Source organism: Candoia aspera, chromosome 1, assembly GCF_035149785.1.
Source record: "Candoia aspera isolate rCanAsp1 chromosome 1, rCanAsp1.hap2, whole genome shotgun sequence".
Taxonomy (NCBI): domain Eukaryota; kingdom Metazoa; phylum Chordata; class Lepidosauria; order Squamata; family Boidae; genus Candoia; species Candoia aspera.
In genome coordinates this window covers 295,339,856-295,358,348 of record NC_086153.1, presented here as the reverse complement: position 1 = coordinate 295,358,348, position 18,493 = coordinate 295,339,856, and the positions used below count along the sequence as shown (strand labels likewise).

The window sequence follows — 18,493 nt, the reverse complement described above, 5'->3', positions numbered from 1 at the left end:
GACTTTTCAAAAATTGGCAACTATATTTGAAGAAATAATCCATCATTTTGTTTCAGCGGATAAGGCAGTTTCCACAGAACAAGGGTTGTGCTATCGCTCGGTGATAGAAGGAATGTGTACACTGCCACTTAATCAGCGGATCACCAAACAGATCTGCTGCTGTAGTCGTGTTGGCAAAGGATGGGGGAGAAACTGTGAGATATGCCCCTTGTTGGGCTCTGGTAAGAACTCTCCTTTTTTGTTTGAACCATATTATTTCTAGTTTTGTCCAGTTACGTTAAATCTTTTGATTGTGCTAAATGCTTTGGTACCCATCGTGTTCTCTGCCAAAAGCTGGGTTTCAGAAGCATTGTATGAGATTTGGCTCTTTGCCATCCACAGAAACTTGCCTTGAGTCAGAGTGGATATGCAATACTACATAAAAGGAGCTTAGGGCTCCAAAAAGCTACTCTAGCATGACAGAGTAGGGAAAATAGAGATGTATGGCTTTTCAGAGTACAGATTGATGCTCTCTGGATGTTTGGGGAGCAAACTCCATTATGGGGAATTATGGGAGATGTAGCTGCACTAATCCGGCAGCCAGTAGGGAAGAAGACTGCTATAGATACAGCTGTCATAAACCACTACCTCAGAGGAAGAGTTTTCTCTTTCCTGTGATTCCCTTCATCTTCCTGCAATAGAGGAAAAGACTGAGAATTTCCATGTCATTGTTTTCTTGTCAGCTCTCACTGAAGGCCAGGCACAGTTTCTAGTATAAGTTAACAGGAGGTTGCATGTACAAATAACCCACCCAGCCCTGCAAACATTTATTTCCTTTTGCTAGTGACTTCCATTTTTCAGTTCTGGTTCCAAGTGGGTGTAACCTAAACTTGTTCTCCTTGATGCTTTGATTGTGGATGTTGTTGTTTATTCGTTTAGTCGCTTCCGACTCTTCGTGACTTCATGGACCAGCCCATGCCAGAGCTTCCTGTCGGTCGTCAACACCCCCAGCTCCCCCAGGGACGAGTCCGTCACCTCTAGAATATCATCCATCCACCTTGCCCTTGGTCGGCCCCTCTTCCCTTTGCCCTCCACTCTCCCTAGCATCAGCATCTTCTCCAGGGTGTCCTGTCTTCTCATTATGTGGCCAAAGTATTTCAGTTTTGCCTTTAATATCATTCCCTCAAGTGAGCAGTCTGGCTTTATTTCCTGGAGGATGGACTGATTGGATCTTCTTGCAGTCCAAGGCACTCTCAGAATTTTCCTCCAACACCACAGTTCCAAAGAATCTATCTTCCTTCTCTCAGCCTTCCTTATGGTCCAGGTCTCGCAGTCATATGTTACTACGGGGAACACCATTGCTTTAACTATGCGGACCTTTGTTGTGAGTGTGATGTCTCTGCTCTTAACTATTTTATCGAGATTTGTCATTGCTCTTCTCCCAAGGATTAAGCGTCTTCTGATTTCCTGACTGCAGTCAGCATCTGCAGTAATCTTCACACCTAGAAATACAAAGTCTTTCACTGCTTCTACATTTTCTCCCTCTATTTGCCAGTTATCAATCAAGCTGGTTGCCATAATCTTGGTTTTTTTGAGGTTTAGCTGCAAGCCAGCTTTTGCACTTTCTTCTTTCACCTTCATCATAAGGCTCCTCAGTTCCTCTTCACTTTCAGCCATCAAAGTGGTATCATCTGCATATCTGAGATTGTTCATGTTTCTTCCAGAGATTTTAACTCCAGCCTTGGATTCCTCAAGGCCAGCATGTCGCATGATGTGTTCTGCGTACAAGTTGAATAGGTAGGGTGAGAGTATACAGCCCTGCCGTACTCCTTTCCCAATCTTAAACCAGTCCATTGTTCCGTGGTCTGTTCTTACTGTTGCTACTTGGTCGTTATACAGATTCTTCAGGAGGCAGACAAGATGACTTGGTATCCCCATACCACTAAGAACTTGCCACAATTTGTCATGGTCCACACAGTCAAAGGCTTTAGAATAGTCAATAAAACAGAAATAGATGTTTTTCTGAAACTCCCTGGCCTTTTCCATTATCCATCGGATATTGGCAATTTGGTCCCTAGTTCCTCTGCCTTTTCTAAACCCAGCTTGTACATCTGGCAATTCTCGCTCCATGAATTGCTGAAGTCTACCTTGCAGGATCTTGAGCATTACCTTACTGGCATGTGAAATGAGTGCCACTGTTCGATAGTTTGAACATTCTTTAGTGTTTCCCTTTTTTGGTATGGGGATATAAGTTGGTTTTTTCCAGTCAGATGGCCATTCTTGTGTTTTCCAAATTTGCTGGCATATAGCATGCATTACCTTGACAGCATCATCTTGCAAGATTTTGAACAGTTCAGCTGGGATGTCGTCGTCTCCTGCTGCCTTGTTATTAGCAAAGCTTCTTAAGGCCCATTCAACCTCACTCTTCAGGATGTCTGGTTCTAGCTCACTGACCACACCGTCAAAGCTATCCCCGATATTGTTATCCTTCCTATACAGGTCTTCTGTATATTCTTGCCACCTTTTCTTGATCTCTTCTTCTTCTGTTAGGTCCTTGCCATCTTTGTTTTTGATCATACCCATTTTGGCCTGGATTTACCTCTGATGTTTCTAATTTTCTGGAAGAGGTCTCTTGTCCTTCCTATTCTATTGTCTTCTTCCACTTCCACGCATTGCTTGTTTAAAAATAATCCCTTATCTCTTCTGGCTAACCTCTGGAATTTTGCATTTAATTGGGCATATCTCCCCCTATCACTGTTGCCTTTTGCTCTCCTTCTTTCTTGAGCTACTTCTAGTGTCTCAGCAGACAGCCATTTTGCCTTCTTGGTTTTCTCTTTCTTTGGGATGTATTTTGTTTTCGCCTCCTGAACAATGTTGGGAACTTCTGTCCATAGTTCTTCCGGGACCCTATCTACTAAGTCCAGTCCCTTAAATCTATTCTTCACCTCCACTGCATATTCCTTAGGAATATTAGTGAGCTCATATCTAGCTGATCTGTGGGTCTTCCCTAATCTCTTTAGTCTGATCCTAAATTGTGCAAGAAGAAGTTCGTGATCTGAACTACAGTCAGCTCCAGGTCTTGTTTTTACCGACTGTATAGATGTGCGCCACCTTTGGCTGCAAAGGATGTAGTCAATCTGATTTCGGTGTTGTCCATCTGATGAAGTCCATGTATAAAGCTGTCCCTTGGGTTGTTGAAAGAGAGTGTTTGTTATGCAGAGTGAGTTGTCTTGGCAAAATTCTATCAGCCTATGTCCTGCTTCATTTTGTTCTCCCAGGCCATGCTTACCTGTAATTCCAGGTGTCATTTGACTGCCCACCTTAGCATTCCAGTCTCCCGTGATGAAAATAACATCTCTTTTGGCGTGCTGTCCAGTAGGTGCTGCAGATCCTCATAGAACTGCTCTACCTCAGCTTCTTCAGCATCTGTGGTTGGGGCGTATACTTGGATCACTGTGATGTTAGCTGGCTTGCCCTGAATTCGAATTGAGATCATTCTATCGTTTTTTGGATTGTATCCAAGCACTGCTTTAGCCACTTTACGATTAATTATGAAGGCTACTCCATTTCTTCTGTGGTCCTCTTGTCCACAGTAGTAGATCTGGTGGTCATTTGATGTGAAGTGGCCCATTCCAGTCCATTTCAGTTCACTGACACCCAACATGTCTATCTTTAATCTTGACATCTCACCAATAACCACATCCAATTTGCCCTGGCTCATAGATCTTACATTCCAGGTTCCAATGGTGTGTTGATCCTTAGAACATCGGATTCGCCGTTCACCACCAGCACCGTCGGCCGCTAGCCATCCTTTCGGCTTTGAGCTAGCTGCGTCATCACATCTGGGGCTAGTTGAACTCATTCTCTGTTCCTCCCCAGTAGCATTTTGACCATCTTCCGACCTGGGGGTCTCATCTTCCGAAGGTATACCGACATATCTCTGGTTGTACTGATCCATTGAGTTTTCACGGCAAGAATACTGGGGTGGGTTGCCATTACCTTCCCCAGGCGTCGCATTTAGTCTGACCTCTCTGTTATGACCTTCCTGTCTTGGGTGGCCCTTCACGGTTTAGCTCATGGCATCACTGAGGTGCTCAAGCTCCAGCACCACGACAAGGTAACGACCCTTTGCTGTGTTTGATTGTGGAGGATATCTAAATAGACTAAAGAGAGGCAATGTGTCCCAACACATCTTATATGTTTAAGTGAAAAAAACAACACTTCCTACTACTGAGTTAGATTATTGGAGATTGTAGATCTCAGCTATTTCATATTCTTTTTGTAGCTTCATTTTTTTTGTATTATTTAAATCAAATCTTGTACTTGGCTATGTTTACAGAAACCTTCAAGGAGATTTGCCCTGCAGGCCATGGCTACACTTATGCCAGCTCAGACATTCGGATGTCCTTGAGGAAGGCAGAAGTTGATGAGCTCCCCTCACTCAGCTCAGAGGAGCAAAGGGGACATAGTGATCAGATTTCTAACTGGACAATTAGGCAGAAGGAAGTACAGGAGGCCTTGAATGGTGGTGCTATAGATGTTTTTCCCCCAACTGGTGTCCCAGCAGGAAAAGGTAAGTGTCACACATTAATTTGTTTGGTGAATTCGAAGAATGTCACAGAATTCTGTTTAAACTTTTCCAAAATGATCGTATCTCAGGCCCTAATTTCAATGAATAATTTATTTTGAGTTATAACCATTTAATTAATAAAAATCAATTTAATTTAATTTTTATTTATGATATTCTGGATGATGTTACAATGCATATTTACAAGCAGTCTTAGAATATCAGACGATGATGATTATGATGACAGAAAACTGGGAGATGTGGCTAATACTTTAGAGGAGAGAGATTAAAAAGTTCTAGGGTGGGTTGAACAGTGGGCTGAAATGAATAGGATAGAATTTTACAGGGAGGAATATAAAGTTCTGCATCTGAATAGGAAAAATAAAAAGCATGCATGAGGTCTGACTTGGCAATAATACAAGGATCTGGACGTTGTTGTCAACCACAAATCAAATATGAGCCAGCATTGTGATGCAGTGGCTGAAAGGGTAATTCTATCTTGTGGCACATTAATGGGAGCACTAAGTTCAGATCACAGGAAGTAATTGTTCCATCCTGCCCTAGCAGATCCAACCTGGAATTCTGTGGCCAGTTCTGGACACTATAGTTCAGAAAGGACCTGATACATTGGAGCATGTTCGGAGGATGGCTATCAAGATAGTGAGGGGTCTGGAAACCAAGCTCTATGAGGAATGATTAAAGAATCTGGGTATGTTTAGCCTACAGATGAGATGACTGATGGGAGAGATAATAGCACTCTTCAAAAATGGGAAGGTTATATAGAAAAGGGAGTAGGTTTATTCCCACTGGGTTAGCAGTTCTGACTTGCAAATATATTTGGCATGCAAAGAAGAACTATATTCTAATAGCCTTTTGTCATTTTACAGCAGAATCCCAAGAAGATCAGGTGAGTAAAAGGAATTGCTAGCAAGTTTATATTTGGGAGATGATTTATTTATTGTTAGATTTGTATCTTTCCTTTCATTCAGTAATTCAAGGTTGTTCCTATTTTTTCCCATAGTAACAACCTGTGAGGTAGATTAAAGTGAGAGAAAGTGGTGGGCCCAAAGTCATCCAGTGAGGTTCCATAGCCAGGGGCAGGCTAGAACTTGGGTCCCACTGTTCCTAGTTTACCATTTTAACCACTATACCACACTGGTATAGTGCAAAAGCTGGGTTGCATTTAAACCTCAAAAAAACCAAGATTATGGCAACCAGCTTGATTGATAGAGGAAGAAAATGTAGAGGCAGTGAAAGACTTTGTATTTCTAGGTGCAAAGGTTACTGCAGATGCAGACTGCAGTCAGGAAATCAGAAGACGTTTAATCCTTGGGAGAAGAGCAATGAGAAATCTCAGTAAAATAGTTAAGAGCAGAGACATCACACTCACAACAAAGGTCCACATAGTTAAAGCAATGGTATTCCCAGTAGTAACATATGGCTGTGAGAGCTGGACCATAAGGAAGGCTGAGTGAAGGAAGATAGATGCTTTGGAACTGTGGTGTTGGAGGAAAATTTTGAGAGTGCCTTGGACTGCAAGAAGATCAAACCAGTCCATCCTCCAGGAAATAAAGCCAGACTGCTCACTTGAGGGAATGATATTAAAGGCAAAACTGAAATACTTTGGCCACGTAATGAGAAGAAAGGACACCCTGGAGAAGATGCTGATGCTAGGGAAAGTGGAAGGCAAAAGGAAGAGGGGCCGACCAAGGACAAGATGGATGGATGATATTCTAGAGGTGATGGACTCGTCCCTGGAGGAGCTGGGGTTGTTGACGACCAACAGGAAGCTCTGGCGTGGGCTGGTCCATGAAGTCACGAAGAGTCGGAAGCAACTGAATGAATAAACAACAACAACCACACTGGTTCTCATGTTTATATGCTGATAATCTGCATCAAGCATGGACTGTTTTTAAAAAATAATCTTACTTTTCAAAGAAATGCTTTCTGATATATATCAAAAAGCATTTCTTTGAAAAGATATATTTATTATTGAGGACAGATATAATTATCTTATAAATTAATATTTTTTACACAGATGGAGGTGAAATATTCAACCTAAAAATACCAGAAAGATCTTGTAAAAGTAATATATTGATTCATATAGTCCAGAGTAGAGAGTAATCAATTTATATTTCAGTAGAAAGTTTGAAAAATAATGTATTAATCAAATAGGATAATGGATTTCTTAATAGTCCATAACTGCAAAACAATTTTTTTTAAAAAAATCTGTCATTAAAAAAAAAAATTAGTCAATTTGTATGGCGGCCCAACCCAAAGTTGTGACTCAGGGCAGCTGACATAGAATTAAAAACGTAAATGGACACATTTTAAAATGTTCCTTAAATAAAGAATAAACATTTTATTGGTCAAAATATCAATATTTAACTTATTCTTTTTGAGGGGAAAAATGTATTTATTATCATATACAACAGCAAAAATCATCCTGTCAACATTATGAATACAGTTAACCTGTTTTGCATTTTGTTGATATAATTATAAAAAGATTTATGAGAAGAAAAAAGAGAGAAGCCTGCTATTACTTTGTTATAAATCTCTTCAGTCATCAAAAATATAATTACTGCTTAATTGGCAAAACTGTCAACATCTGAATTAGAGAAAGATTGACAGTTTTGTAACCCAAAAAACAGTTAAAATATAATAAATAATAGAATCATACCATTTTTCTTTTAACAGAAAGAGAATATAAACTTCAATAGTGAAAGGTTAAATAGATCCAGTTGCTTTATTTACAATATAAAGATCACAGCCTTGGGAAATACTGTATTTTTAAACACACTGGAAAGAAAGAATATTGGCTTCATTTATGTTTGGTTTCTCTGTGTGCATTTTTGGGGACCTATCTGATTTCGCACTGCTTCCTCTTCCACTTCAGCACCTATCTGGTGATTTGCTGATAGCAACAGCCATGTGTATCTGAAAGGTGCTGGAGCTGAATATCAGAAAAATTCATGTCTCAGTTCAGACACAGGCAGAATTCCTTCAGGTGATTTATAACATCTTTTAGAATCATTCAATTGTTGTGTGAATATAACAGTAATGAGGACAGGCTTTACATTGCCTGAGTGATGGCTGAATTATGTTAGAAGATGCTATAATTCACTAATTCTCTGGCCACAAGGCACATTTTGATTAAATTCTTTATGCTTTTTTTACAGCTCTTGAAGGCAAGTTGGAATCTCATTCCCCCCCCCCCCCGAAAGTTTAAAAGCAACTGCCTTCCTGGATAGCTGCCTAAGATTAACATTTTTAGACCTTGAAAACAAACAAAAACAAAACCCCATCACCATGTCAGATTCAGACTATGAACTGATTTAAATCATTCTGGCACTCAAAAGCTGTGATATAAAACCTCCATACTCCAACTGATACAATTCCTGTAAACATGGCAACCACAAGAGATTGGTCATCTTCCACATACAGGAAGTTCAAACTTGTAAATTTTTTTCTTGCATGCTTGAGCATGAATCTCATCCAGTTCCTCCTGGCAGCTCTTTTTTTTTCATATTAGCTTCTCAAGGCTTTTAATTTTCTTTTCTTATGATTCAGCAGCAGTTCTTTGCTCTTTTTCATTTTTCCATATATCACCATAGTTTCTAAGACACCCACTTTTGAAGCATAATGTAGACTGCAGCATGAACAAAAGCTCATAATTAGTAACTTCTTTTGCTGTGATATTAGAAGATAACTCTAGGGCAGTGTTTCTCAACCTTGGCAACTTTAAGATGTGTGGACCTCAACTCCCAGAATTCCTCAGCTAGCCAGAAGTCCACACAACTTAAAGTTGCCAAGGTTGAGAAACACTGCTCTAGGGTAAAAATCACTAGAACCACTCTGTGTACATCTTCTATTTGATGAATGAACTTTCAGCCCAAACTTCCTCTTGGGAGAAGTATTTTGTTATGGAAGAAGCTGGAATTGGACAGGTTTCCAACAGAAGTGGGTTCATTTGGGGACAAGATGGTCATTTCTTTTATCCACGAAGCATCTGGTATCTTCAAAATTCCATAAACAATGGAGAACAATTAATATTACGCTTACTGGTTGTTTGATAAGCAGTGAAAATGCTATTTTCAACAGCTGATGGAAGGAAAGAGAAACACTAGTTTAGGACATCACCATCTTGCCAGAAGTCAGAAGAATCTTAGTTTGCTCAATTGCCACAAGTGAGGAGAATCTTAGTTTGCTCAGTTCAGACATCACAGCAGATAATAGGTATGCAAACCAGGAAAGGGAGAAGAGAATGCATCCAGAAAGGAATGTACTGTAAAGGAAAAAAAAAACGTATGCAAGTTTATAGCACCATCTAATTTGGGAACTGTTCATGTGATTCTGAGACCTACACAGCAACAGTTCTTTCATCTATTTTCTACAGCTTGCCAGTGGTGAGGGAGAGAGATATTTTTACCCTTTGTAGTGCCATTTACCACCAACAAGGTAATTGGGCAGGCAGCATCAATAGTTGGTGTAGCCTGATCTGATGAAAAATGTTTGTAGAATTGTAAAGGTCAGTTTCCCACTGATTCACTCATACGTGTGTGTGCACATGCGTGCACGCACACACTCTTAACCATGTGCCATTCCATATCAAGCTGGGCTTAGGTTCATATAAAATTAGGCCACTCTCCTAAATACGCTTACTCTGCAATATATTTAAAAGGAAACTGCTGAAGAAGAAAATTCTTAGATGTGTGGTAATTCATCTCTGACTATATAAGTTACATACAGTTTGTGTACAGTTACTGTATTTATATATCTTGTTCATAGGATACCGATGATGCTATTCAAGAAACTGATACTAATCCAGGTAAATTGCAAAGTACATTCGCTGAATTAGGTGTTTATGAGTTAGATGAAAAAAAGTGTTATTGTCAGGCTATGTTGATTATTTTGATGCCTGAGGGGAAAAATTATCAAACAGATCTTCTAAGTACAATCTATAATTTGCTGCATATTTATTACTGGAAGAAAAGGAAGACAGATGTTGAACCTACTGGGTGGGAGATTATAGATCTTATCTTCTATAATTTTTTTCTGTTACAGACTAACTTTACAGAATAATCTCTTAAACTCCTTTTTTGTACCACAGCTGTATACAGTTTCCAGAAATAAATCCATCTGAATTACCCTTAAGGAAGTATCAGTAAATTATGCTATATGAACATTATTCATATAAAGATAACTGAACAACACTAATTTATGCATTATGAAGTTTAAATTTAAATATGCATTATGATGTCCTCTAATGGTAAGAATTACATGATACTGGTTCTTGTACCAGTATTCTTTTTAAAACAATTGTTATATTTTTAATTGGTAATGTAACAATAAATATGACACTTATAAACACCCAACATGCATAACAGCCTAGAATAAGAAAATACATATTATTTCATCAAGGATTAATCCCAGCAAGATGAAGTGGTTACTGTTTCAAAACCCGTCTGATTCCATAATAAATCTGTCCTTGGATCTAGATGGGGTTGTGCTCCCCCCTAGAGAACAGGTTTGCAATCTGGGGGTTCTTTTGGACTCGTGGCTTCTACTAGAAGAGCAGATGGCAGTCATGGCCAGGAGAGTGTTTGCCTGGCTCCCACCTCTGAGGGGATGTCAACATGAAGGGACCTGAAATCCAGACCTCTTGGTTATGGCTCCCTTCTTCTGAAACAGCTTTCCTCATGAGAGAAGGATGGCCATATCCCTGTTAACTATAATGACTGTATTACTCAACCTGCCATCAATTTGATTCATACGTGACTATAGTAGAAATCCCTTTAATGGAGAATAGTATACAGAGCAGTGAAAAAGTTGCGAATGAAAGTTCCTGCGTTTTCACCAAGTTAAACAATCCAATGAGTTCAACACCCCCCATTTCTCAGGCATGCAGCCCCCCTCTTTGTGCCAGTCAATTCAGTTCCATGCAGATGTCTCCAACAGCTCGGCAGCTTGACCTTGGATGCCAGAGATAGTCCAAACAAGATGCTTTCACAGTCCTGGTGTGTTCCCCCTTCCAGTTCTACTGACCCGCAAGTCCCAACATGTGTTAACTCCATTCATGCATGTGAATCCAGTCAGATGTTCTGGGAACGTTTGACATTAACATTCTGGAGGATGGTAAAGATCCCACTCTTCTTCACCAAGCAGCAGGATGATTGTTACTGTTATTTTGACTATAGATGTTTGTTATAAGGAATAACAATAAATATCAAACTTAGCATGAAACTCAAATATAAATGCTCTAGGAAGAGTGACAGTGTAATTTATATATAAAACAGAACAGTTGTGAACAGGGACTGGTTTTAATTAATACCATCTCTGGGCTGTTAAGGGGTAAAGTATGCATTTGTATCTAAGGTCATGTGTATATTTCAAAGTTTTATCAATATGTGTTGTCCAACATTGTATATTGTATAATTTGTATAAGTTTCTAAACTATTGTTCTGATCATGCTCTTTTTCTGAATTATATTAGGTGAATATCCAGGCTTTTTGGTCAGCTGGCGGAGGGGGCAGGGGTGATAGTTCCCTGGATCTGGGAGGTTGTGAACATCTCATTTGTAGAGTGATTGATGCCAGCAGCCCTTGAAGAGGCATTAGATTTTGTAGTCTTCGTGCATCTGCACTGCCAGTTCATCCATATATTGAAAGACTTCTTTGTGGAAGCTTTACTTTTTTCCCTTGGGGCAATTCCTCTAAATCTGGATCCAATACTCCATTCATGTCTCCAAGAACAAATAGTTCTCCCTCCTCCACTTCTGTGAGCATTTGGAAAACTCTTTTTAAAAGATTCCCTGCTGGTCCATTATGAGATTGTTGCATCCTACAGATATTACTACTGCCGAAGTAGATTTGCTGCATTGAATAAGGGATTGGATTAGATTACTTTTACTATATCTTTCAATTCTTATGATTTATTCAGCTGTAAGTTGGACTGAATTATATGTATAAGACTACAATTGCTTATTGGTATTTGTCTAATATGTTTATAGTTTTTGCCTGTTTCTCATGTCCCTTGTAGTGGATATAACAGAGATTTCTCCCCATTCTCCTGCCAAACAATTTCCAATAGCTGTAGATGAAAGTGCTGCTTCAAGAGACACAGCAACAGTATTCACAGGTACGTTGACCAGTGTTCTAATAAATTATTTCTCATAGACCACTTACAGTGTGCAGCATGTAAAGAGAGATGCTGCATTTCAAATGGGTTCACACAAGACAGTCACACTATAGGAGAATTTCATGATGTTGGTCTAAAAAGAAATTCAACAATTTATGTTATATCAGTTTCACAAGTGATATTAAAATTGATTGTAGGTTTTGTAGCTTTTTCACTCTAATGAAACAATACATTGTTTTTCACATATATTGAATATGTTAATAACACAAATAATGCACTTCAAACCAGTAATTACCCTTAAGCGCCATTTTATCATGCAGCATTTTTCTTTTCACTGAAGGAAATGGATAGATCGTTATGCCAAATCCCAGGATAATTGAGAAAGAGAGGGGAGAAAAAGGATAGTAGTATTCCAAGCAAATTACCTACCATATCTCAACAATCTTTCCAACAATCCAGAATCATTACTCCAATATTGCAGGATTGAGATGCTAAGATGAAGAGTAGGCTTGCTCAAGACACTTTGTAAGTTCATGACCAAGATGCTGTTTGAGCCAGCAACTTCCTGATTCACCACTCAGCTATCGTAATAGCTCTAACAAGACAGGATCATGTTCAGAATACTTATTTCTGTGCTGCACATATCACAAGTAGCCCTTTTCAAGCAAATATGGGAAGGATTTATAAAAAATGTAACACTTCTCGACCACAGAACATCAATGGCAGAGCTGGAAGGCTGTGGAGTCTCTCTTGTCATTTGTTCCAGGTCACACAGTTGAGTCATGGGTTTTTTTTGGTGGAGCGGGAAGATGTGTGACCTCAGGCGGACATATGTTTACTGCTTGATAATAGCAGCTGTGTTGTTTCAGTCTTGTCTCAATGTCTGGGAGAGCTGCCCCTGCCATTATGCTCTGCACGAAAACGTTCTTGGAAAGAACCCATAGCAAAGACGTTTCAATACTCTTTTGTCTGTGTTGGTTTGTTTGTGAGCTGGCTGGTTGGTGGGTTTTTGAAGTCTATTGAGAGGTGTGGGTGTTTTTTGAGCTCTTGTGTATTGCTGGGCTGGCTCCAAATTTTCTCCAGTGAGTTTGGTGTAATCCAAAACGAAGCTATTGAAACAGGAATAAATCTGTGGATTTTATATAAATTGCCCAGGCAAGCTCAGGCCATAACATTTTTCTGTTTAGACTGGGCAGTACTGATTCCCTTTTAAGGTATAGCCTTTGCCATGTCTTGTGGGAATGAATTTCATTAACTGAGGTAAAAAATACCTACATTTCTCTTGGATTTGGGACAAGAACACAAGCATATTTTATTTGTTTCCTGACAGCAGTTTTGTTTTTCTTTCTCAGAGATAAATGCATGTTCCTCTTCACCTGATATCTGTGGTCCAGGCACTTGTGTGAGCTTTCCTGAAGGATATACCTGCTTGTGTTATCCTGGTTATCAACAGCATTCTAGTCACACCTATTGCATTGGTATTTTAGTTATTTAATTAGTTTTGCTGGGAGAAATAGTCTGTGGCAGTATGGAAATAACACAAGAAGAACTGTTTAAAATACAGAAGTTGTTTTAAAGAGAGGCTGGGAAGCAAAGCCTTTTGGGGGTAAAGCCTTTTGGGGGAGATGGGCGGTAGCAAAATTTGAATAATAAACAAATAAATAAATAGTGTAACCTGATAAGCTATGCATGAGATTTTCATGGGTGATTTTCAGTTCAGCCTTGTACAAACTAGGCTTTTCAGTTGTGTGGGACTGCAGTGCCAGGCTGGTTGGGTAATCACAGAGTCCAACAGATAGGGAGGCCAGTCTCAAAAAGTTGTCAACTGTCCCCTCTTGTTTCAGATATTGATGAATGTGAGAGAAATCCATGTGATGGGAAGGGTCACTGTGTCAACGCTGAAGGCTCTTATTCCTGTATCTGTTTTTCTGGGTATAGCATTCTCACTTCACAAAACATGCAAACATGTCAGGGTGAGTAATGTTTCTATGACGCCAAAGAATGTAAAAGAAATTCACCACAGATTTCTGTGGGAATGGATCTGCAAGTTTCACCAAACATGTTACTCTGCAGTACTGACAGCGGCATCATGCAGAGTCTGTTAGGATCTGTCCTTTTTAGTCAGACATTTATATATTAAAAATGGTAACAGATGTGTTGGAGAAGGAATTACGTTGCCAAAAATTGAATACAAACTAGACACATTTATTTTTAAAAAGATATTGCATCAGAAACCTTTGTCTTTTAAAAAACTAGATAACAAAGAGATCAGGGAGATTTTCATTATGTAATGGTTTCTTAGCGAATGTTTATATTAAAATCTATGTACTTTAGAGAAAGTTGCGTTTAAAAGCTTGAATGCTAGAGAAATTTGAGAACAAGAAAACGGAGGTAGATTTGTTTGCAGATTTCTTTTAATCCTTTAAAAACCCTGAGAACTAGAATACTGCTCTACTATTACAGATCATAAATCAAATTACATGTGTACTGATCCACACACTGGCAGTGCCAGCTTCTGATGCCCAACCCTAGAAGATCAGAAAATAAGAACAATTTGCTTAATGAGGTGCTCACTCTCCAACCTTATATTTCCAGAAAGAGAAATGTTTTTGTTTTTCTTCTGTCCTGCCTGGAGATGTCAGTTCTTCTACCTTCTTTAAATTGTTGCCAAGAAGATTTACTAACCTTCCTTCATCTCATCGGTACATATATCTGAAGAAACAAACAAAACTTGATGCTCTGGAATTTATTGCCATATTTTATTTTGTAGTTTAGCTATTACACTGCATTATTATTGTATTAACTGAGATCATGTTCAGTTTCTTGCCCTGTGCTTTTATTAATGATAGAAAATAACTAACCTTTCATTAGTATATGGCAGTAAATGAACAGAAAACCAATAGTATAGTGTATATCTAAAAACTTTCGTCTTTGCATACCTTTGCAGAAGTATTTGCATATTGGGAATGTGTGAATTAGGGCAGATTAAATATTAATTATTGATTGATTATATGCCATCAAGTCAATGCCAACTGTTAGCAACACATAGATAGATTTTCTCCACGACAATTTGTCCCTAACCTGGTCCTTCAGATTTTCGAGTGGTGCACCATTGTCACTGTAATTGAGTCCATTTACCTTCTGCTGGTTGTTCTCCTCTTCCCTTTCCTTCCACCTTTCCCAGCATTATAGACTTCTCCAGAAAGCTAGGTCTTTGTATAATGTGTCCAAAGTATGATGATTTGAGCCTGGTCATTTCGGTTTAAACATACTGTATTAGGGGGATAATATAAGGAGCAAAAGGAAGTGAACTTTCCAAGCACTTGACTATAGTGTGTCTTAGCAGTTTGGACTAATCACTTTTGCTGAAGAGCATGTTGGATTGAATTAACAGATCTAAATGAGTGTGACCAGCCAGATGTGTGCCATGGAGGGCAGTGTATCAACATGCCTGGCTCGTATCATTGTGAGTGCAAAATAGGCTACATCCTGAATCGCAAAGGACAGTGTGAAGGTGAGTATGCCAAGACCTCTGCCTTCTGAAACATTATCCTTTCATAGCTAATTTTGATATTTCTTGCCAAGTAGTTTGATAAACCTTGTTCAATGTACTTGGCATGTATAAATTCATTCCTTACAGATTCATTTCAGCCTTTTAATTCCATTCACATATTTAACAGAGAACACGCCCATTTAGAAGGATGCGTTTTGTCATTTTTGTTACGTTCATTCAGATTTAATTTTCATCTGGCTGGGAAAGAAAGAAAATACAAAATAGTGCTGTTTTAACATTTTGCCTTCCTTTTTGCAACCTGTATTAATCTAAATCATGTATCACTGAAAATGTATCCAGAAGGTAATGAATCATGCTTGGTATTTTTTAAGAACCAAAAGAAATGCAGAGTATTCAAAGTACGTCCTGCACTTTTGTTGTAATATTTTGCCTGCTCCAAAGAATGGCTGAGGCTGACAAATGCTGGCTTATAATATAGCAAATTGTCCTATAGAAAGTGTCTGTCTAATTCAGTATTGCTTTTTGATTCCAGCAGGCAAGGCTCTCCCAGATATCAGACAGAGATCTTTCCCATCATTTAATTTTTGTTTTCAAATTAAAGATGTGGAGGCTGGCTGTGGGACCTCCTGAGGGCAAAGGGTACACTCTTTCACTGAGATACAATCTTCTCTTTACTAAAGAGTTTGGGTCAGAAGTGAGATACAAATTAAAAATGGATATGAAATGGTTTATAGTTCAGTTTTTCAGTGGTAGGCCATACAATTTATTCTATCTAACAAAGAAATCTAAAAATTCTAGTTTACTTTTCTTTCATGCATAGAGCATGCACTAATTTCCTCTAAGTACTTCAGCATTTTTCTCCTAATTTCCTTGCAAATTTCAGCAAATCTAACCTTGGATTGTTCATGGTGCTGTTTGTAGAAATCTGTGCTAAGATCACAGTTGCATTATCTCTGTGTCAGAGCCATTGCTACTGGCCTCAAAGCCAAGTTATATAATTTGAGATCTCATGTTATCTTTACCCCAAATGTTGGGTAGATTAGGAAGATTAAATGAAATTAGTTGCAAGCATTGGGGAAGAGCTAGTTTTGGACACCATTTATTTTCCTTGGAAGCTAAACCAGTAGGAACATCTCACTTTGCAAATATCAGTAGTGTGCTATCTCCAATTCCTATCCTAAAGCAAAAGGTTGCTATGTGAACCCACCATTAAGCCAACATGTTGAGCAAGTCTGTCAGAAATCAACCAGCGCACATACTTGCTTAATTGCTGCAAGGCTGAAATGCTTCAAACTGACTTCCCTTGCCATCAAGTCATTAAACTTTCTTGCTTATTTTGTTGAAGTTAAATTGTTACAGTCATCACGGCAGAACCTTTTCAGGTTGAAACTGGGGGTGAGCAGTATTTGGACATAAGATGAAAACAAGGTAATGTTTCTCCCCTTCATTAGGCTGACACCTTATCCTCAAGGTGTTTAAAATTGTTAAGCATCACCACCACCATCAGACCAAAGTCAAGTTATCCAGTGGTAGATGGGATCACAGTGGCATTTATTGGTCATTTCTGGCTGACATGAGAATGGTCCTCCCTCTAACCTCTAGGCAGTCTTGTCTGCTTCATTCTGAGATTTCCCTAAAGAGCTGGACACAGCAGCACTGTGCAGATAGTCTTTTAGAATTGTCTGAAGCGCTCAGCTTCTTTTTTTTTTAATCGTATGGCATAGCAGTTCGGTGTTCATGCTGCTTTTTCTTGCTGGGAAATCCTTGTGAGGTCCAGCAGCCAGATGTGTAGACTATTTAGCCGTGATAAGTCACGTTGCCTGGGGTGCACCACGAGGAGGCTAGTCTACATTGCACCGAAGTGCTCAACTACTTAGCCAGCAATAAAGTGAGTGATTTAATTCCATGGCCCTTGGTGTTTTACCACAAGGTAACTGGATGTCAGGACCAAAAATTATGCCCCTCACCCCCATCAGAAAACAGAGGAATCTGGAAGCTATTTTTTGCTTTTGTAAAAACTTTTTTTTTCTTCATTCAGCTTGGAGAATGATTTATTCAGGGCACAAGAAGGAGCCTAGAGGTGACCAGTCTTGCCTCATTCCTGCCTCAGTGCTGTCATTGGCAAATGTTTTTCCCATTAGACAATCACAGGCAGAAAGCAGAAGGCAGCAAAACCTTAATTTGGATCTGTACAAACAAGTTTTGCTGAATTAGGACTTGGTATGGGATGAGGGTAGCCGGCTCAGGTCGACTCAGCCTTCCATCCTTCCGAGGCTGGTAAAATGAGTACCCAGCTTGCTGGGGAAGGTGATGATTGGGGAAGGTAGTGGCCAACCACCCTGCTATAGTCTGCCAAGAAAATGTCGCAAAAGTGGTGTCCCTCCAAAGGGTCAGATGTGACTTGGTGCTTGCACAGGGGACCTTTCACATGGGATGAGGACCAGAACATGAACTTGGTAGGAAGATGATGGTTCTGGTTAAGAAAACAAACTGAATGTAAGTAAGAGAGTAAGACAGTAAACCACAAAGATAGAGGACTGATTTAAAAAAAAAAAAACCAACCACCACCTCCACCAACCAACCATTACAAGAAATTGATGGTAGGCTGCAATTCATAGTATAACAAGCTCACGATACTGTGCATGGGCCAATGATCAAATGGCAGAGAAACAAGTGATACCAACTTAGGACTGGAGAGAACCTGAAAGATTTAGCAGAAATTAGAGAGCAAAGTAGTAGCAAGGCAAGAATACCATAACCAGTAGGATTTTAAATTTTTTTAAAAAAAATCAAAGTAAGCTTAAGTAATAATAACACTGCTGATCTGTTGCAAAGGTTGAGTATCCAATCTGAATATCTTAGGATGAAAGATTATAGATAACGTTTTACTGGTTCCTTTGGGTCAAAATATAAACTCTAGTCCTCTTTCCTTCTCTTCATGTGTATCTTGTAACAATACACAGCGCCTCTTGTCCCTGTTGAAGACCTTTTCCATATCATGATTTTATGCTGCTACATAGTTAAAATGTTCATAAGCATCCAATGATCTCATAACAGGCCAATCAGTAGTTAGGAAGAAGTTAAAAATATGTTATTTTCCAGTTCTTTTTACTTTCTGCATTGAACTCTAATCTCTCAGTCTTCATTGTGCTAGATGCGAGATTCCTAATTTTCATGTGCTTCTGGATAACTTCATGTAGCTTCTAATAACAATCTTACCTGGAGCATAGTTATTTCTTGATAATTTTTACACATATTGTCCTTCTGCCTGTGGTATCATTTGTTGAAAGTTATAT

General features: G+C 39.1%; 1 protein-coding gene across 1 annotated transcript in view; it reads left to right on the top strand.

Annotated features, from left to right (window-relative positions):
* LTBP2 (latent transforming growth factor beta binding protein 2) overlaps positions 1-18,493 on the top strand; it is a 113,051-nt gene that overhangs the window by 70,602 nt on the left and 23,956 nt on the right. The window contains exons 11-18 of the mRNA XM_063290102.1: positions 57-221; positions 4,319-4,552; positions 5,434-5,453; positions 9,335-9,374; positions 11,585-11,683; positions 13,036-13,161; positions 13,528-13,656; positions 15,078-15,197. Coding sequence (XP_063146172.1) covers positions 57-221; positions 4,319-4,552; positions 5,434-5,453; positions 9,335-9,374; positions 11,585-11,683; positions 13,036-13,161; positions 13,528-13,656; positions 15,078-15,197 — 933 coding nt within the window. The remainder of the gene's footprint in view (positions 1-56; positions 222-4,318; positions 4,553-5,433; positions 5,454-9,334; positions 9,375-11,584; positions 11,684-13,035; positions 13,162-13,527; positions 13,657-15,077; positions 15,198-18,493) is intronic.